The sequence below is a fragment of the Pygocentrus nattereri genome, chromosome 22 (genome assembly GCF_015220715.1).
Source record: "Pygocentrus nattereri isolate fPygNat1 chromosome 22, fPygNat1.pri, whole genome shotgun sequence".
Classification (NCBI taxonomy): Eukaryota; Metazoa; Chordata; class Actinopteri; order Characiformes; family Serrasalmidae; genus Pygocentrus; species Pygocentrus nattereri.
Genome location: NC_051232.1, coordinates 31,711,905 through 31,732,938, shown reverse-complemented (window position 1 = coordinate 31,732,938; position 21,034 = coordinate 31,711,905). Strand labels below are relative to the sequence as shown.

Sequence of the window (21,034 nt, the reverse complement as noted above, 5' to 3'; positions counted from 1 at the left end):
TTCATCAAATTCCATCACGTTACACTCGTCCAGCAGAATCTCCACCGGCTCTCTGTAAAAGATCCCCCGTACAATTTAAAACCATCTCCTCACCTAAAAAGCTCTGCATAACCCTGCTCCTTCCGACTTGTCTGATCTCCTCATTCCTTCAAACCGGCTCACACTCTCAGGTCCTCATCTGCTGGATTACTCACTATCCCACCTTCCAACCTACGAGGATATGATGGTCGTGCTTTCTCTAGGTTGGCTGCCCAACTCTGAACTCTCCTCCTCCATGTCCAGCAGGCCAACCCTAACTCAACATTCAAACCTCTGCTCTTTTGCTTATATAACTACCCACAGCCTTAAACGTTTCTGCTTGTGATCCGGTGGTTTTGTGTTTCTGGTCTTCATATCTGTCTCTAATGTTTTAAGCATCTTTGAGTCCTTGAATAGCAGTGCTATTATTATTATTAGTAAACATTGTATAAATGAAAATCAACAAAACATGTAATTTGACTGGTGATGCCCAAACCTTAGAAACTGTAGGTATTTACTACTATCTATTGCAAAAACATTGCCTATCGATTACAAAGCGAGCTCCATAAAGACACGGTTTGAAGAGTGTGGCCTCCGCAGAGCCCTGCCCTCAACCCCACTCAACACCTTCGTGTCGACTGTGAGCCTGTTTGTCCAACATCAGTGTTTCAGAGTTGGAACTAGTGCTGGGCGATACGACCTCAGATCAGTAACACGATTTACTGAAAGTTTTACTTCGATTACGATTAATTAACGATTAACGGGTGGTTGGATAGTGTAGTGGTTAACATCTCTACTCTAAAAAAAAAAAAAAAGTCTGAAAGCAAAGTTTAAAGAATCCGAGGACCAAAGAAGTGACCACGCCCTTCTTACGACTCCAACACATTGTGGGTGATGAGCCCAGCGGTCAGTCAGTGACGCTTCATGATGCTCTTGTGATGCTGGTGAAGATGAAGCCGATCCTCTGGGATGGCCTGGCGCTCGTTGGCAGTTGTGATTGTTTACCTCTGGATGAGCCGCGTGACGCTCTGTTCTTCTGAGCATGTGGGTCAGTTTAAGAGCTGATCTGTTCGGACTGATGTTGCATATAAATCACATTTAAAAGATAATCTGAACAGCCAAACAAAAAGATTCGGTTTCGTAAGAAAATTAGATTTGGGCCACTTTTACCTGCTGGGTGAACGTAGCCTTAGCTTCCATGTTGCTGGATGAGGCGGAGTCATGTGACGACACACGCAGCAGTACGTTTTTAGGGGATGGTACATGAACATACAGTCGGGAAAAGATTAACCGACATGGGCAAGATTACGACAGTCCGAGGCTGTAAGTGTCGCTTACGATTACTTAATTAATCGCACAGCTCTACATGGAACCATACAACTGTCTAAAATGTCTGTGAGCTGCAGTATCAACATCACCCTTCTTGGAACTACAGGGCTCAAACTCTGAAAAAACAGCACAGCTCATTATACCTCCTCCACCAAACTTTACTGCTCCAGCATAACTGAGGCCCTGTGCACTATGCAGCTCCATAAAGACGTGGATTGACCAGCCTGAACACCCGCGGGAGGAACGGGAACACCAGTTGTGAGGCAGAACATCAGTGCTCTTTTAATTGAATGGGCCCAAGATTCCTCAGAACACACTCCAAAATCCTGGACCTCCACTAAGCTCAAATACATGTGACGGTCGGGTGTCCACATACTTTTGGCCACCTCGTATATAACTAGGAAAAAAAAACAAAGCTCTTTGGACTTTTGCAGTATTTGGTTATGAATTCTATCACAGAATATGAAACGACCGTTAAGTACCTGCTATTAGCAGCTGATAATAAACAACATGATGAGTATCTAAGATGCAGGGCCCATAGACTCTAATGGATTCTGTGTAAAAGGTAGTAATGATTGCGCTGTAATGATATGAAAACGTCCGTGCGCTCAGCCTCTCGGGGGCCCTCATGCTATTAGACGCGACATGACTGCGCTGCAACCTTGCGCTACCAGACGAACGAATAAGCAGCCATTACATTAAAGTTTCAGCCCTGAAAGCCTCATAATTCACCGTAATGAAATACAGATCGAGCAGATTGAAACCGCGATGAATAATTCAATGATAGTTATGCGATTAAAGTAATGAGCATTTTCTTTTACTGTCGTCTGATTCATGCGCCGTCAGTAAATATGCGGATTAGATTTGTGTACCACGCTGTTCATTAGCCAAAGGGAGACATCGGAGACGGGAGGAAGGCTTGGCAAACGTCCCCGGGACAGAGGGACAGAGGGACAGAGGACACAACACATCTGCAAATGCACAATTTTTGGATACGATGCGCTTTGGGTTGGGTCTGAACAAAGCTTTGTCCTGGACCCCAAACCTGACGTGGTTCAGGCTCAGTAGAAAGTTCTTTAGAATGTAGGTGAGTTTGGATACTAAGCTCTGCCTTTATTAATGCTTCGATAACAACATCTACAAATCCTCGCTGCCTGAACAAAACCATCAACCTTTTGGTTTTGCTTCACAATGAGTTGAAATATTATGATAAATGGGCAAACAGAAGTGCTATCTTCAAAGTCGAAGCTGCATTATGTAAACGTCAGGGATCTGGAGACCTCTCTGGCGGAAACGTGTAACTGCATGCAGTATGCAGAAGAATATTTTGTAGCGTGGGCTGTGCTTCGGCCCCCTTCCCCGAAGGGATGAATCTGATCATTGAAAGAGAACTCGGTCTAAACTCGGTGAAGGAGCGTCTTCTGAGGATGTGAGTGAATTGTCTACCACTGTCATCACATCTTCATCAGTATGATGGTGATTTTGAGATCATTTGAGGGCTGAACATCGAGCCAGACGGTCTGTGTGTGACGTTAATGGGTAAAGACGTACAACGTGGTGTGAAAACCTCATTATTTGTTGAAAGGTTCTTTATAAAGAAATTTTTCACAACACTGAACCGGTTAGCAGGTTAGCCTTTTAGCACTTTCACTGCAAGAGGTAGTAAATGGTGTGTGTGTGTGTGTGTGTGTGTGTGTGTGTGTGTCTCAATTACAGCCAGATATTCTCACTTTACTCCTGTTAACATGAACACAGGTTTTCAACTCATTTTTATAACCGATCCAAAAAGAGCGAGTATTTGCTCAAATATTAACATGATGACACAACCAAACATCAAACGGCGTTTAAAGGTGGGACCAAACCGCTACACTTCGAAGATTACGGAGAAACACGGATTTTGCTTTTTGAACGATATGACACAATGGACAGCGCTTAAAGTCGAAGGTAACCCCAATTTTAGCCCCTAATCTCAGTCTGGCTGAGTCTGAGCTGGTCGGCATATTTCTAGGTCAGGTGGAGTCGACAGTTAGAGAGATTCGAGTCTTGTCTGAGGGGCGCTGACTCAGATTTCTGGCCTCCCGATCGTGTTTGAGACCAGGCGGCGTTTATCAAACGTCTGATTTTTTCGACCCGACTCTGAGTGTAATCAAGTGTAAACTGGTCAACGACTCAGTCTGAACAGATTCCTCCAACAGCCAATGAAAGCTGAGAGCAGGAAAGGAGAAAATACAGCAAGTAAACAAAGAAAAAAGGAGAAAAGTCTCACACGAGTGGAGCGAAGCTTTTTACTGAGCGGAGTTTAACACACAATCAAGTTTATGTGCATTTTAAACTCTAAAATACCCACGGATCCCATTTTGAAATCACTAATCCTCACTTAAATAGGTTCACCTGCTGCTTCGTCACTGTTTCAGGGCGAACAGCAGAGAAAACAGCAGCAGCAGCAGCTCACGTTTGTTTATTTGCGTCTCCCAGTGAAGCGAGAACGTGTGATTTCAGTGAGTTCAGTGAGCTGTTTGGTTCAGCAGCAGCTGAAAGCGGAGTAGTGTGTGATCTCTGACTGTTTAGTGTGGATACTGAATATTTCAGTCACCCAAAATCTGCAGTAACCATCTGATAGCGTGACACGCCCATATGTTATAATATGTTAAGGCTTTAAAGTCGTGTAGTGAATCCAAGACTTAATGTGACCAAGGACACAAACTAACCAGCTAAACCAGGCCAATTCTGAGTAAAAGTCCATTTCTAGAATATATTTTAAAATGGCCAAAGCTGACCGAAGTTCATTAAAGTAAAGAAAAAAAAAAAAAGAGTATTTCAGGCTTTACAGGGTGACTTGCAACAGCACAGACTCACCGTATTTTAGAGTGTTAATATCATCTTCACCATTTAAGGTGGAATGGGAAAATTTGAACAAGAAACCGACTTCAGCTTTGTGACTTTTTAGTGTTTCCAGTTACAGATTAAACGAATCAGGAAACCAGCTGGAGTGATTATAAACACTAATAAGTCCATTCGTCTCCAAATGATCGATGTCCGTCTTAAATCTCTCTCTTTGCCGTTTCGTAGCGACTAGCTGGGCGAGACTGTTGTCTGTGTTGCTATGGTGACCAGCCGTCTGCGCTGCTCTTCAGGGTTAAAGGGTGAATCAGCAGTTCTACATTAACCCCAGAGTTTAAGACCATTTACTGTTAAACTGTGTTGAAGGATCAGCAGAGCTTTATTTTACTGTAGAGGATTATTTTATTATTACCTACAAATCTGATTCTGCTGTGGAGCTGCAACAGGGCAGGAAAAGAGCTGACCCTGGCCTACTGGAATAAGCATTATAAGCATTTATAAAGGGTTATGTCAGTTGTCCTGTCAAACTAATGCAGCCTTTCAAACAGCACCCTACAGTAAAGTGATCCCAGAGAATCTGCCATAGCTCTGAAGGTCTTTTCCTTCTCCTCTAAATGTTACCATTTTTGGAGAACTGAGGTTTTGTTGCAACAACAGCTACTTGGACGTTAAGGTCCCTCGCCGTCACGATTTCATTAGCGGTCTCTCTCAGTGTGGCCCTAATGCGGTCCTGGAATGCTGTAACACCCTACCTCATGAAACATTAATGGGACGGCCTACAGCGCTGACATCTTCATACACATGGAGGGGCCCTGACACGCTGCTGGGACGTGGAGCAGTGTGCAGTCAGGCTACAGCTCGTGAAGAGAGCTCATGAATATGCATGTGTTCCCGGCAACATTAGCCTGACGATGTGCTTCAGAAGACCGCGGTTGCACAACGGAGCACCTCCCAAAAAACAACAACAACCTGGAAACAATTAGACAGCAGTGGCACAAACGTAAACAAACTGCTGACCCTGTTTACCGCGCAGCGTGGTCTAATTATGAAGACCTGGTAGCACAGAAAAGTGAGCGAGAAGAAAAAACACCCACAACAGCTCCGTTAGCGACGTCTCGAGGCTCAACAGACCCTGGAAAGAAATGTGTTTATAATTAAAAGTACGCTGCCGTGGAGCGTAACACTCAAAATGGATTTGCGCGGTGGGCAACCAAGCCCCCCCCCAAGCCCCCGCTCACAAGTAGATTTCAGGGGGCACGGCTTTTGTCATTTAATCTCCCGGCGCTGTCGGCAGCAGATGATAGTGGGTCTCCATGTACCCTGGTGATCACTTCAGGAAGGGCCTCTCATATCACTATTAATCTCCGCTAAGCTCTCCTCCAGCCGGGTCCAGCAGACTTCCCTCAGCCTCGGCCATGCCAGGTTTTCATATTCTGCCATATCCTGAAACGACAGACCTCGTCTGAGTGGTTATTTCCCCCAAACGAGACCCCTGATTTGTCCCTGTTTATCGTTCGTCTTTGTTTTTATCTTTGGAGGATCTCCATTATAATCTGTACTCTTGATTGGTGTTGTGGGTTCTCATTATTGCTGTCAGGGACTGATTGTGACTTGTTGGAAAACTTTGCTCCAATGACGTTCCGAGGGCTACTGTAGTTTGGCATCAGCGTGCGGATTAGCCCCGCTGTCTGTCTATGGGAAAATGAAGGCAGGTTTATCGTTCCAATCACGCTCTGTGGTTCACCGTTGCCCTCCGGCGTCTACATGTTTGGACCTAGGCACATTTTCGTTTGAATACCACTGAATGAGGAGGGTGGGGAGTAGTCAAAATAGGCAAAAGTTTGTGCACCCCAGGCCAAACTGCATGTCACAAAACCTCGTATCTCCAAAATGGTAACTTCAGAGGAGAAGGAAATAACATACTCGACTTTTAATGGAAGTCAATGGAACCAGACGTCTTCCCAAGTCATTTTGGGCCGTTTCTTTTGGTCTGTTTATCATGACATTTACACACAACGTAAAGGACAGCAGGCGTTTTGTCCTGACAGCAGCCATATTTAAAATATTCAAGTATGTTTGGTCAAAAAAAAACGTTCTAACTTTATAATTAAAAGTTAATGGTTTTTCCTCGTCCTGACGAGCTACCTCTTTGGAGATATGAGGTTTTCCTACAACAGCAGAGATATTTTGCATTTGAAATGAAAATCTCTCTACAGAGAACAGCTTCTGCATGTCTTGATATTTTATTCACAGAATTTAACATATTGCAGGAGCATAACGTTTTTTTTTTCACCCCAGGATGTTAACTTCATCAAATAAATGGAAATTCAGCACTAAAAGCTGCAGAAAAATGCAATATTTAAGTACTACATAGGGCAGGGGTGTCAAACTCTTTTGAAAAATTTCAACAAATCTGTGAACCAGAAAAAAAGTTTTTATTTCATTTTTAATTAATGTTGTATTGTAACCTGAACTGGCCAACTTCGCTTCAGCATCAAAACACAGACACTTGTAGATTTTGAAATATTGAAATGTACCCAGGAGCTCTGCCTTTTAAACCTACCCATTTGCTTAAATTAGACATGTGACATCCTGTCTTTGCTGAGTTTGAGCTGCTGAGCTGAGCGTTGGGTGTTTATGGTGGCTGAACTGCAGACACGTCTGTCTGATGATACGACAGGTGTGGAAATGCATAGAACTGAGCAGAACTGAGGTGAAACTGCTGTCCTATAGATTTCTGTTGATGCAGGAGAGTCAGAGCACACATCACGTTGCTGTGCATCCTGGGGACTGTAGTGCAACTGTGAAACGGGGCTAATATTAATATGGATGATTCAAAAAGATTCGTCCGATTTCAAAGCACCATATATACTTCAATAATCTGACCTGTGGACCACATGGTCTGCAGAGGAAGTGTTAACACGCCAACGGTCCTGTGAACTTACCCACGTCACCAAGACCCCCTGCACAAGCCAGCATGCTTCATCAAGTGGCGTATTGATTTGATTAACTGATGTTCTACAATAGCTTTAAAGTAGATCAGTAGCCTTATTTTAAATAAGTCAATTCAATGCTCAATTCTTTCATTCATTTTCATTTAAAACAACCTAAAGTCCAGCCGACTTGTTTTTCTGTGTAAGGAAATGGGCAGGATCGTTTACTTATAGGGGTCTCTCACTTTTACACAGTAATGTATGCATGTAGCAGTCATTTTAACCGCTCGAGGTGGGCTCACAGCACTTTCCTGACGGTGTCTTGGGGTTTTGAGTACTACTTCTGGCTGCGCTCCTGTTGCTTAGCAGTGCAGTAACTGTCAATCAGCTGCTCCAGCTATCATTTGAATATGTGGAGGCAGAGCGTTTAACTACTACTATTAACTGGCTGGCAGGGAGCTGCTATCAAAAACAAGCTAAAGGTAAAAAAGAACTGCTTTCCAGCTGTGAAGTCATACAATTCATGGTACTCAGTGACTCCATTACAGCTGTCACTGAAGGCCCGCCTCTCCTGAGATCTGACTGGGCAGTGCAGAAGAAGCGCGGTGCATAAAATGTGAGACCATGTGTCCTTAAAGCGCAGAACTGTGTCATAAAATTTGATTTAAGAAGAAATTTTGGTAACTCTTTCTATGAATTCATAACCTGTTATAATGCATTCATAAGGCATTGTAAACATGGCTATAAATGTTTATAAAAATGCATTACATGTTATAGCCATGCCTATTATGCATTATGAATTGTTAACAATGTGCACCACCGTTAATATTCAGCACCGTTAATGTGCACCACCGTTAATGTTCACCACCGTTAATGCTCACCACCGTTAATGTTCACCACCGTTAATGTGCACCACCGTTAATGTGCACCACCGTTAATGTGCACCACCGTTAATGCTCACCACCGTTAATGCTCACCACCGTTAATGCGCACCACCGTTAATGCGCACCACCGTTAATGTGCACCACCGTTAATGTACACCACGTTAATGTGCACCACCGTTAATGCTCACCACCGTTAATGTGCACCACCGTTAATGTGCACCACCGTTAATGCTCACCACCGTTAATGCTCACCACCGTTAATGTTCACCACCGTTAATGTTCACCACCGTTAATGTGCACCACCGTTAATGTGCACCACCGTTAATGTTCACCACCGTTAATGTGCACCACCGTTAATGTTCACCACCGTTAATGTGCACCACCGTTAATGTGCACCACCGTTAATGTGCACCACCTTTAATGTGCACCACCGTTAATGTGCACCACCGTTAATGTTCACCACCGTTAATGTACACCACCGTTAATGTTCACCACCGTTAATGTGCACCACCGTTAATGTTCACCACCGTTAATGTTCACCACCGTTAATGTTCACCACTGTTAATGTGCACCACTGTTAATGTTGACCACCGTGAATGTTCACCACCGTTAATGTTCACCACCGTTAATGTGCACCACCGTTAATGTGCACCACCGTTAATGCTCACCACCGTTAATGCTCACCACCGTTAATGTTCACCACCGTTAATGTGCACCACCGTTAATGTGCACCACCGTTAATGTTCACCACCGTTAATGTGCACCACCGTTAATGTTCACCACCGTTAATGTGCACCACCGTTAATGTGCACCACCGTTAATGTGCACCACCTTTAATGTGCACCACCGTTAATGTGCACCACCGTTAATGTTCACCACTGTTAATGTTGACCACCGTGAATGTTCACCACCGTGAATGTTCACCACCGTTAATGTTCACCACTGTTAATGTTGACCACCGTGAATGTTCACCACCGTGAATGTTCACCACAGTTAATGGACACCACCATTAGCCTGGCACTGACTTAACACTGCATATCCAATAGAACGCCAGCAGAAACCAGCATTACTGTACTGTAGTGTTACAGAGTGAAGGGTTCTAGAGCTTGATGTTAGAACCAGTGAGGGAACAAATTACAGCGACAGCACTCGACTATCTCGCCTCTCCCTCTCCAGGCCTTCGTTCCACAATAACTTCACACTCAGTCAGAGGGGGTTTAGGGGCTGATGGGTACTTGGTTTGCTGTGATGTAATGTAGTGTAGCATTTAAAGTGGGACGCTGGGTAAGAAAAGCTCACTGTAGCAGTGATTCTAGGCTGGACGGCCTGTTTGGAGCATCTGAATATTCAGAACTGAAGCCCTGAAGACGCAGCCCTAACAGCACCAGCGCTGAGAAATAAAGCACTGGAAAATAAACTTTGTATTTGTCTTCACTTTGCGCTCTCCAAGTTGGGACTGACTTCTTTGGCAGTGACAGCATAACGTTCTTAACACTATTTATAATGCATTATATTAACAATTCATAACATGCCTTTAAAGGGTAATTCAGCGTAATTCATTGTTATAAATATTTATAACCATGTTTATAATGCCTCAAGAATGCATTATAACATGGTAGTGTTTATAGATGCTTACAAATGTAACAAGTAGCAAGAAAATAGAGCACTCAGCCACCCCCCACTATTTCCCACCCACATGGCACCCATTATGTACCATTGATTAAGGAAAAAACAATGCTATCCATATCATGTAATACAAAACAAACCAGCACAGTATAACGAATACGATATGGCACCAATACAATAACCCTGCTAGAAATAAGACACAATCAGTTATTAATCGTCTTAGCTGCATTTTCCAAAGTGTTCAAGGTCATCCAGGTACCACCACGGACCCTTGCAGTAGAACGTTACATATTAATAATATCCACAAAGGTGAGGATCCATTGCTGCCAGCACAGAGAACGCAGAAGTTAAGTACTTTTTAGTGTTTTAATGTAAAATATCGCCGCTATAGCAACAAAACCTCGTATCTCCAAAATGCTAACTTTACAGGAGAAGGAAAAAACCTACTTTACTTTCAATGTAAGTCAATGGAACCAGAATTTTTTCCAAGTCATATCTGCCCATTTCTTTTGGTCCATTCATCATGACATTTAAATACAATATAAAGGCCAACATGCATTTTCAAATTGTGTCAAAAACTGAAAATCGACAATAACGGAGATACGAGGCTTTGCTCTGACAGCAGCGATGTGATGATGAACAGCTGTTCATAGCTGTGTTTGCTGGTACTGGCTGAGTTTTGGGCTCAAAATTCGCTAAAATGGAAACGTTTAATGTTTGGGTAGAGTTATGACTCTTTTGGTAGAGACCAAACGCAATTTTCAATCATTAGCTTTGATAAAGTAAACATAATTAAGGTATAGACCCACTCAAAGCTAAGGGACTTAGTCTAAACTCCAAGATCAGTTAAAAGTCCTAACTGACTTTGCACCAGTTCAGTAGAATCATCCATACATCCAATTATTATCTCCTATCAAGCTAAACCCAAACCAAGGAGATCTCAGAACCTTCCCCCGACCAAAACCCCCACACTGTTGCTTCATAAGCAGATCTGCCTTGCCGTTCGCCCAGTGCCACGACCAGCGTGGCCTAAACGCCACTGACAGCGTGTCTTTCAGTTATTGTACTTTACAAGATCCTTTTTCTCCCTCACTTCCCAAAACGGGTGCCCGGCGCGTCTGAATAGGTAGAGGAGCCAAGGGTGATAGCACAAAGAGCAAAGCGGAGGTTCTAACCGAGTGCCTTGCGAGTCTATTCTTAGCTGCACCTAGGGCACTGGATGTTTTTAGAGAGCGACCTACATAGACACATTCATGAGACCTCGTTAGTTGCTCCGCGATGCCATCCGTATTTATTCCGAGCTTGAAATCGGCATAACCAAAAGAGTGGAGCGGGCATTAGGTTCTGTTGTCATCAATTACTGAGCAAAACCTGACAAGAGCAGATTAAACACATGCAGGACAGGCTGACCGCAAGGCTAATGAACTGAAGAGAGTGGCGAAATAACACTCCGGCCAGACGTCTGGCGTTCCCTCATCTGCTTGTTAGCGTCGGGCCAGTGCTCTCTTTAGAGGAGACATGACCCTGCAATCATGGACCATGCTGACCAAGTCACCGGCGAGAGCACCGTGCTGTATGATAATGCCGTGTCTGTGGCAGAACTCAGCTGTGCTGCTGCGAATCAGGGCGAGCGAGGATGAAAAGAGCGCTTGGGCAGGAGCACGTATGGAGGAGCACGTAGCAGGTGTGAGACGAGGAATCTCATTACAGATGTGCACTTTCAGGCTGCTCTCCTGACAGACTTGGTTGCATCGTAACAAGCAGAACTCTTAGCTCGCAGGCCATGAAAGCAGAGAAGACAGCGATGAAGTGCGGCCCGACGTCCTTCACGTTCAAAGGGACACGTGTCTCTGAAGCCAATACTGATGATGGGTTTGGTCACCCTGCTTCATGTTGCCACGAGCTGCACCACACAAACTAGTGGTTTTTAAAATATTCACACTTCCTCCCGAGCAGCTGGAAGTGCTGCAGAAACCAAAGGAAACCACAGAGAAAACATGACTTTTTGGTTAATTAAGCTAAAGCTTGTGCTTCTAGCTCTAATCAGCGCCCTGGTTTTAACTCTCAACATGAAAGACCCAGAGCTCCAGCTCAGAGAGACTCGGCAGCTGCTAAAACCCTAAAATGATGCTGCATATTAAAACAAATGTGACGAGACCGTCATTTAAATAAAGGTGCGTATTTGGTCGTTGCAAGGTCACTGGAGCTTTTACACTCTAAACTAGCTACTGAAGAAGTCTCCAGTACCCTGCCTCGATGACCACCATCCCGTTGCCCTCACTCCCATCATCATGAAGTGCTTCGAGAGGCTTGTCATGAGGCACATTAAAGACCAGCTTCCTCCTTCAGTGGACCCAGTGCAATTTGCATATCGCCCCAACCGCTCAACAGACAACGCCATCTCCACCACACTCCACCTGGCTCTCACCCATCTGGACAATAAAGTCACCTACGTCAGAATGCTGTTCATATGCTTCAGTTCAGCTTCAGCACCATCATTCCTCAGCAGCTGATTGGAAAACTGAGCCTGCTGGGCCTGAACACTTCCCTCTGTAACTGGATCCTGGATTTCCTATCCGAGAGGCCTCAGTTAGTCAGGATAGGAAATAACATCTCCAGCACCACCACACTGAGCACCGGTGTCCCTCAGGGCTGTGTGCTCAGTCCACTGCTGTTCACTCTGCACTGCAAAGTGCAGCTCAAATCACATCATCAAGTTCATGAAATGGAAAAAAAAATATTCATGAAATGAGTGGGCAGCCATCTAAGTGTTGGCTCTATCATCAGGAGATCACGAGTTCGACCCCTGGTGATGCTACAGCTGTCCATAGCCAGGAGTTTCTCTCTATGGGTGGGTAGGATGGCCCCCCTTCTCCCCCCATCACTCAGCGCGATACTAGTCAGTGCAGGCGTCTGTTAGGTGACGTAGCAGATCTGGCGGTCAGCGCTTCTTTCCTCCGAGCGCGTTCGGCTGTCCCGTGAGCGGCAGGTTGAAAAGAAGCGGCGGCTGGTTTCACAGATTCCCGAGGAAGCCTGTGCTGCCTTCACCCTCCTAGTGCTGGTAGCATTGTGGGATTGGGGGAGTCCTAACTAGCGGGTAGAACTGGAAAAGACTAAATTGGGGAGAAAATCGTGTAAACCACCCAGATGAATAATGGACTAATTCAGCCTATAGTTCATGGAGTTAAGCTTCATCCTGAACAAATAAATACCACCTTTATACAGCAAGTCTGAACGAACAGAGCTGCCGTGGCTGTGTGGACACCCCAACGTCCTCTACAAATCGACTTTCCACATCCTGCGCTCATTGATTTCTATAGACAGCATATACAGATAATTAGCTGCTCCTCTCCCCAGGGCACGGACTCCATCCTGAGACGTTTGCCTTTCACAGTTCTCATTTCAGCCGCCAAACTTCGGCCTGAACCGAAGTCCAGCAGCGACACCGAGGTGTTTAAAAACTCCAGCAGCACTGCTGTGCCTGATCCACTCAGACCAGCACAACACACACTAACACACTGCAGTGCTGAGAATGACCCACCACCCAAACAGTACCTGCTCTGTGAGGGTCCATGGGGGTCCTGACCACTGAAGAACAGGGTAACAGAGTATCAGAGAAACAGATGGACTACAGTCTGTAACTGTAGAACTACAGAGTGCAGCTCTACAGTAAGTGGAGCTGATAAAGTGGACGATGAGCGTAGAAACAAGGACGTGGTCATGATGTGACGCCTGATTGGTGTATTTATGCTTTTATGTGTTTTCCATGTGCTGAGAGTGCTCTGCTCACACGGTGCTGGGGCTGGTATGAGACGTCATTTCAGACCCTATTGATTTTCTCTTCACCTTGAATAACTTGCAGAGTCCTGGATACGTTTCTAGCGGCGTAACGCTGCGCAAGCTCGGCCGCAGTGAGTGACATTTCTACCCTCCTGAAAATCAATTTGGATATGTTCATGTTTCTTAGAAAGGGCTGGCGTGAACGCTGAGGGTTTCGCTCTGATTGACTTTGTAAATGCCAAAAAGCAATTAGCACATGCAAAATCAATTATATATATATATATGTGTGTGTGTGTGTGTGTGCACATGTGCTCTCTCTGGATGTGCCCTATAGATTTAAACCATACACAGTTATTTACTTTTAGTTTTTCCCTTTGAAAGAACAACTGTAAGAGAAAGTAACGGATAATATGCAATATCTGTGCGTGTGATTTATGGGTTTCCAGTCACCTTTTTGAACTCAAATTTCCTTGTCTATGGTGTCGGTGCTGCCGCTGTTGATATGAGAGAAAGCGTTATGCAATGAACGTAACAAGGCAGCTGCAAAAATCAGATGAAGCGGCTCCATCTGAACTGGAATCGAGTCTTTCTGAGCATAACCTGACTGACTGACTGACACTTTTACTCGCATATTATTCAGCGATTATCCTTTAAGCTGCAACGTTCCCCTGGCTTTTAAAGATACCTCTCGCCAGCTGATTGGGCGAAGCCGCTTCAAATCTTCAGCGGTAAACGGACGTGCCGCCAGCATACTCAAGCGTCAAAAAAGGGGGGGGGGGGGGGGGGGGGGAACAGAACTGATGGGACTAATTATTGAAAACAATTAAATTAAAGGATTAAGGGATTTCTGCGCTCAGCAGGCTGTACAATAAGCAGTCCATCCACTGCTGCTGCATAACACGGTGCTATAAACCCAACTCATAAAAAAGAAAGCCGTCCTAACAATGTCTAAATGCAAAGCAGGCACAAACAGCATGTGACTTACATAACGGAGCGGCTCTTTGTCTCCAAAGACAGGCGGGAACTCTCCGCTTTGGCTCATGTCCGTATGGGAAAATAATTACTTACGTTTGCTGAAAAGACAAGAACTTGCACTTGATTCATGGAGGACTGAGGCCAAGAACGCAACGAAGGAGCAAGGATTGGTTGAAATGAAGTAAGAAAATTGGGCCGTGATGAGCATAATAACGCTATTAAGGCCTGAACAGAAAAATGAAACTTCTTTATATTACCCACCACCTTCGCTTTACTGCGCTCTCAAGTGTGGATGTCTATTGTAAAGGAGTTGCCGAAGGGATGAGAACACGTAGTACCAATCAAACGTCTGGACACACCTGATTTAATGTGTTTTCCATATAAAAGGCTTATATAAATCATAAAAACATCAATCCTGAAGTTCATGCCTATGTACTGAGGAGCTCAGTCACTTTCTACATGCTGTCACAGGATGAATCAGCAGTTCTACATGAACTCCAGCGTTTAAGACCGTTTACTGTTAAACTGTGTTGAAGGATCAGCAGAGCTTTATTTTACTGTAGAGGAGGATTATTTTATTACTACCTACTGATCTGATTCTGGAGCTGCATGTTGCCGACCTCTGATGCATGATGTGTAATGTCCCAATAACAAGGCAAAGATTAAGATGTTTAACTAAAACTGGGAAGTCTATGTTTAAGAGTTGACAGCTGGGAAAGCTGTTAGGTCTCTGATTTAGAAATGTAAGAGAAATTTTATATAAAATTTCCAGTAGCTTCATTACAGATTTATTAGCCTGCCCCTAACCTGCCGGTCAACATGTGAACTGTGTAATGATCAGGACATTCCTATATAAATTATATTGCCATATGAACTTGAGTGACATCCCATTGCTTTGTGCACTGTTCCCACAAAGTTGGGAGCGTGAAATTGTCCAAAATCTCTTGGAGCTGAAGCGTTAAGAGCTCCTTTCACTGGAACTAAGGGGCCGAACCCAATTCCTGAAAAACAACCCCACACCATGATCCCCCCTCCACCAAACTTTACACTCGGCACAATGCAGTCAGACAAGTACCGTCTCCTGGCAACTGTCAAACCCAGACTCGTCCATCGGATTGCCAGACGGAGAAGCGTGATTGGTCACTCCAGAGAACTCGTCTCCACTGCTCTAGAGTCCAGTGGCGGCGCTTTACACCACTGCATTCCACGCTTTGCACTGCACTTGGTGATGTAAGGCTTGGATGCAGCTGCTCGGCCATGGAAACCCATTCCATGAAGCTCTCTACGCTGTTCTTGAGCTGATCTGAAGGCCACATGAAGTTTGGAGGTCTGTAGTGATTGACTCTGCAGAAAGTTGGTGACCCCTGTGCACTATGCCCCTCAGCATCCGCTGACCGCTCTGTCATTTTACGTGGCCAACCACTTCGTGGCTGAGTTGCTGTCGTTCCCAATCACTTCCACTTTGTTATAATCCCACTGACAGTGGACTGTGGAATATTTAGTAGTGAGGAAATTTCACGACTGGACTTGCTGCACAGGTGACATCTGATCACGGTACCACGCTGGAATTCACTCCTTCAGCTCATTCAGCTCCTGAGAGCGACCCATTCTTTCACTAATGGCTGTAGAAGCAGTCTGCAGGCCTAGGGGCTCGGCTTTATACACCTGTGGCCATGCAAGTGACTGGAACACATGAACTCAATGATTTGGACGGGTGAGTGAATACTTTTGGCAATATAGTGTACCATCATGGTCTCAGAGCTCTATGGTTTTCTAATACATCTAAATTCTTTAAACCTAACCGATTGGCACATTTGCTTCCCTTGAGACATAGAAGTATAGTTGTGTTGTAAATACGGCTCAGTATAATACTGCCTGCAAGCGAGTTCATCAAATTTCAATCCTGCTAGAGCTGCTCTGGCCAACTGTAAGTGCTGTTTCTGTGAAGGGGGAACACTGAGGGGAAACAACAACAACAACAACTGAGCTGCAAAGCCACACAAGCTCAGAAAATGCAACCAATAAGTGCTGAAGCGCCAAGTGAGCGACAAATCGTGTCCTCAGTTGCAACACTTACAACAGAGATCCAAACTTTTTGTCAGGAACCTCATGGAATGGGTTTTGATAGCTGTGTAGCTGTAGACAAGGCAATCCCAAGTGTTGGCAGTAGAAACACATTCCCCTGAGTGATGAATCACATTTCTCCCTCCGGCAGTCTGACAGGCAGGTTTAGGTTTAGAACAATGCCAGAAGAACCCCCTGCTCAAATACATAGTGCTGGTGGGGGGGGGGGGTTGTGTGCTTCTATCACTGTGGTAACAGTTTTGGAATGATATTTTCCTGTATTTGCAGGAAATGGCTTGGTGTTGATGAGCTTGACTGGACTGCACAAAGCCCTGACCTTCACCTCATACTGCACCGTTGGGATGAGCACTATGTAAATCTCTTGCCTACCTGCTGGCAGTTCAGCATCTAGCAGGTCATCCGCTGGGGCGGGGGTGAACGGAGTGCTGGGGCTGGTGGGAGTGAAGCCCCATGGAGGCACGGAGAATGCATCTGTCTCCACGGCAACACAGCTGACACTGTTGATGCCATCCACGCAGGAGAAGCCGTCAGGGCACGGCCGGAGCAAGCAGTCATCATAATTATACTCACAGTTCCTGCCCTGTGGTGAGAAAAGACTACTGTTGGTCTGTTGGAAAGGGGATGCTTTCCGCAGGCTGGTCAGTGTGGGAGAGACCTTTAAACAGCAAGACAGCTGTGATATAAGAGAGGCCTTTATGCATCACACTGTTTGATACTAAAATTACACATCAGACGACAGCGAGAGCAGCCAGTACTGAGCCTGGGTGCTGTGGTAATGATGATGGTGGAGGGTAATTAATTTATTAATTTGCTTCTGTATTTTGGCGCTACGTGAATGCTTCGGTATATTAGCGGCTGTGTGGCTGAAACGGCCTTCGGTTGCAAGGATGTCTACAGCCCGATTCGATGCGTAGGCAGCTAGGCTTTTACCAGCCAGCCGCACCACAGACACCTGCGGGGTTTTATATGGCTTTATAAGGGGTCTGAACTTTTAGAACTGCAGAAAAGCACCAAAACATGTCAAGCTCAGAGTCATTTCACACGTGGCCTCTCTAAAATGATGGTCCTTCACTGGTTCTTTAATAATCACAATGGCTCTATATAGAACCATGGACACTCAAAGAACCATTTGCATGCTTAAGGGGTTTCTTGCAGGGTGAAAAGGTTCTTCAGGTTGATGGAGAATGTGTTGTATGTGGTTCTATACAGCACCAAAAAGGCGCTGCGATTGGTGCGACTGTCAAGCTTGTGACAAGAAAATATTAGGTGCAACTCAGAACCATAAACAACAACACAAACAACATTCAGGCTTAGGATTAGGGCCAGGGTGAAGGTTAGGATTAGGTTTTGGGTCAAGGTTAAGGTTAGGGTTAGGATTAGGGCCAGGGTGAAGGTTAGGATTAGGTTTTGGATCAAGGTTAAGGTTAGGATTAGGGCCAAGGTGAAGGTTAGGATTAGGTTTTGGGTCAAGGTTAAGATTAGGGTTAGGATTAGGGCCAGGGTGAAGGTTAGGATTAGGTTTTGGGTCAAGGTTAAGGTTAGGGTTAGGATTAGGGCCAGGGTGAAGGTTAGGATTAGGTTTTGGATCAAGGTTAAGGTTAGGGTTAGGATTAGGGCCAGGGTGAAGGTTAGGATTAGGTTTTGGGTCAAGGTTAAGATTAGGGTTAGGATTAGGGCCAGGGTGAAGGTTAGGATTAGGTTTTGGCTCAAGGTTAAGGTTAGGGTTAGGATTAGGGTCAGGATGAAGGTTAGGATTAGGTTTTGGATCAAGGTTAAGATTAGGGTTAGGATTAGGGCCAGGGTGAAGGTTAGGATTACGTTTTGGATCAAGGTTAAGGTTAGGGTTAGGATTAGGGTCAGGATGAAGGCTAGGATTAGGTTTTGGGTGAAGGTTAAGGTTAGGATTAGGGCCAGGATGAAGGTTAGGATTAGGTTTTGGATCAAGGTTAAGATTAGGGTTAGGATTAGGGCCAGGGTGAAGGTTAGGATTACGTTTTGGATCAAGGTTAAGGTTAGGGTTAGGATTAGGGCCAGGGTGAAGGTTAGGATTAGGTTTTGGGTGAAGGTTAAGATCAGGGTTAGGATTAGGAATAGGGCCAGGGTGAAGGTTAGGATTAGGTTTTGGGTGAAGGTTAAGATCAGGGTTAGGATTAGGAATAGGGCCAGGGTGAAGGTTAGGATTAGGTTTTGGGTGAAGGTTAAGATCAGGGTTAGGATTAGGAATAGGGCCAGGGTGAAGGTTAGGATTCGGTTTTGGGTCAAGGTTAAGGTTAGACTTAGGTCAAGAGTTAGGGTTTGTATTAGGCCCAGGGTTAAAATTAGGTCTTAGTAAAGTTTAGGTTAGTAAGTTTGGGTTTTGTGTAATGGAAGTAACATATCAACAGAACATCTAGGAGACATTTACTTCAGTGTGTTGATGATTCACTACTACTACTTCACTAATATGTTGACGTGCCACTGAGTTTATTCATCATCTGCAAAGGACCACTCCAAATAAAATGAAGTGATGGTGAGGTTGATATCTCCCAGACCTGCACTGTTGTTACTTAATAATCCAAAATATTAGCGTCATATGTGATTTATCATCACGTTTCATCTCATCAGTGTATTGGCAATTTTTTTTTTTTAGCTCTTTAAAATTGATATCGTTGATGATATTTTTTTAGAGATTACACGGTGAATAAATTAACAGCCATGGATCCTCTGCAAAAAGATCTCAAAAAAAAGGGTCAAACAAATATTAGTCTGAAAAGATGCAAACAACGTTGTCTCTCTGGGAGATGAAGAGGAAGACGAACAGGAGGAGGAGGAGGAGGAGGAGGAGGAGAGGCTCACCACAAATCCGGGCCGACAGAAACAGGTGTAGCCGTGGCCCGGTTCGTTCTGGATGCACATCCCCTGGTCGCACGGCTGCGGCAGGCACTCATTAATGTCATCCTCGCAGTGAAGGCCTGTCCAACCTGCCAGGAACAAGACGTAAAGGAAAAAAAGAAAGAAAAACACAGAGCAGTTCGGTGAGACCGTGGCGCACCGCACCAGTCGACTTCCCCTCCCTCTCTCTCCTTTCTTCCCACTCTGAAGTGAATATCCATCGTGTTACTCCGCATTGATTGGCTTCGGCTCCTTTCGCGGGCAGATCCCGGGAAAAAGGGGCTGAATACATTTTAATGCTCTTGCAGGATTGTGTCTGTTTCTGCAGCCTTAGAGAGCAAATTACTCCCAAGGGAAGGTGGGTTGGGGAGGTGCCAGGTTGTGGAAGTGATTCTTGTATGCTACCAAAGAAGGCCTTTTAATGTCTTTCAACTCTTACACTTCCAAGAAAACAATGCAAAAATGAACCTGCTGTGCTGAGCAACAGACGGAGTGACCCGATGTGAACCGTCACTGAAGCGGACAACCTCTGAGGGTAGATGCTGCTTCTCAACCCTTTTAACAGCAGCCGTAAATGCTGCTGCCATCTGTTTTGAAGGGCCCTGATTTTTTCGTCAGTAACTATGATGGAATTTTTTTCTTATTGAAATTTGAGGATTTTTTTATTGCTGAAGAGTTGTTTTGAGAAGTCAACTGTGTTCGACACTCGCAAAGGCCTTACTAGGACAGAACACTCGGCTTACCACACTAAAGTGCTTACAAAATGATCTAAATCCTTGAGAAAGCTGACTCTGAAAGGATCTAAGGCTCTGAGAACACTGGCGGGAGTTAATGGCATGGCATAAAAGCTGTGTGTCTAAATTCTGTCTAGACTGGGCGTTGGTGGAGGAACATGGTCAGAGCGCTTTTTTGTTTTTTTTAATATTTCTTCCGCCCTGCGATGGACTGGCGGCCTGTCCAGGGTGTATCCTGCCTTCCGCTCGATGACTGCTAGGACAGGCTCTAGCACCCCTCCGCTACCCTGACGGAGAAGTCTTATTGTTCATAATTTTTACTATTACATACAACTAATTGTGTTATCTGGTGTCTTCCAGAGGAGGACAGTTCAGCTATTGAGTCTTGGTTCATCTCAAGGTTTCCTCTAGATGCTCTTAGGGAGACTTTTATTGCCCCATGACTAAATCTGAAATGAACTGAACAACATGAGCAGTAAGGCTTACTCTACTCTGCACTATGTCCAGTCACAATACTTAGCTTATTACAAACCTTTGCAAGAACTATGTAAGATTTGGGGATTTGGAGACCTCTCTGGTGGAAATGTGTAACTGCGTGGGTTGTACCTTGACCCCCTTCCCCGGGGGGATGAATCTGACAATTGAAAGAGAACTCAGTCTAAACTCGGTGAAGGACTTTCAGTTTCACGTCCTCAGAGGATGTGAGTGAATCATCTACTATTGCCATCACATCTTCATCAGTATGATGTTGATTTTGAGACCATTTGAGGCCTGAACATCAAGCTGGACCTTCTGTTTGAGTCTGTTTCTGAGATGTTAATACGTAAAAACGTATGACATGGCGTGAAAAACTCCCAAACCAACTTTTAAACAATTATTTCAGGCTTTACAGGGCGACTTGTACCAGTGTAGGCTCACTGTATTTGTTTATTTTTTCTCCCCTACACAAATGAAAGCT

The 21,034-nt window shown here is 44.8% G+C and overlaps 1 protein-coding gene across 1 annotated transcript in view; it reads right to left on the bottom strand.

Annotated features, from left to right (window-relative positions):
• Positions 1–21,034, bottom strand: part of eys (eyes shut homolog) — a 445,373-nt gene that overhangs the window by 171,629 nt on the left and 252,710 nt on the right. The window contains exons 31-32 of the mRNA XM_037532720.1: positions 19,307–19,431; positions 16,841–17,051 (exon numbers count right to left, since the gene is read on the bottom strand). Coding sequence (XP_037388617.1) covers positions 16,841–17,051; positions 19,307–19,431 — 336 coding nt within the window. The remainder of the gene's footprint in view (positions 1–16,840; positions 17,052–19,306; positions 19,432–21,034) is intronic.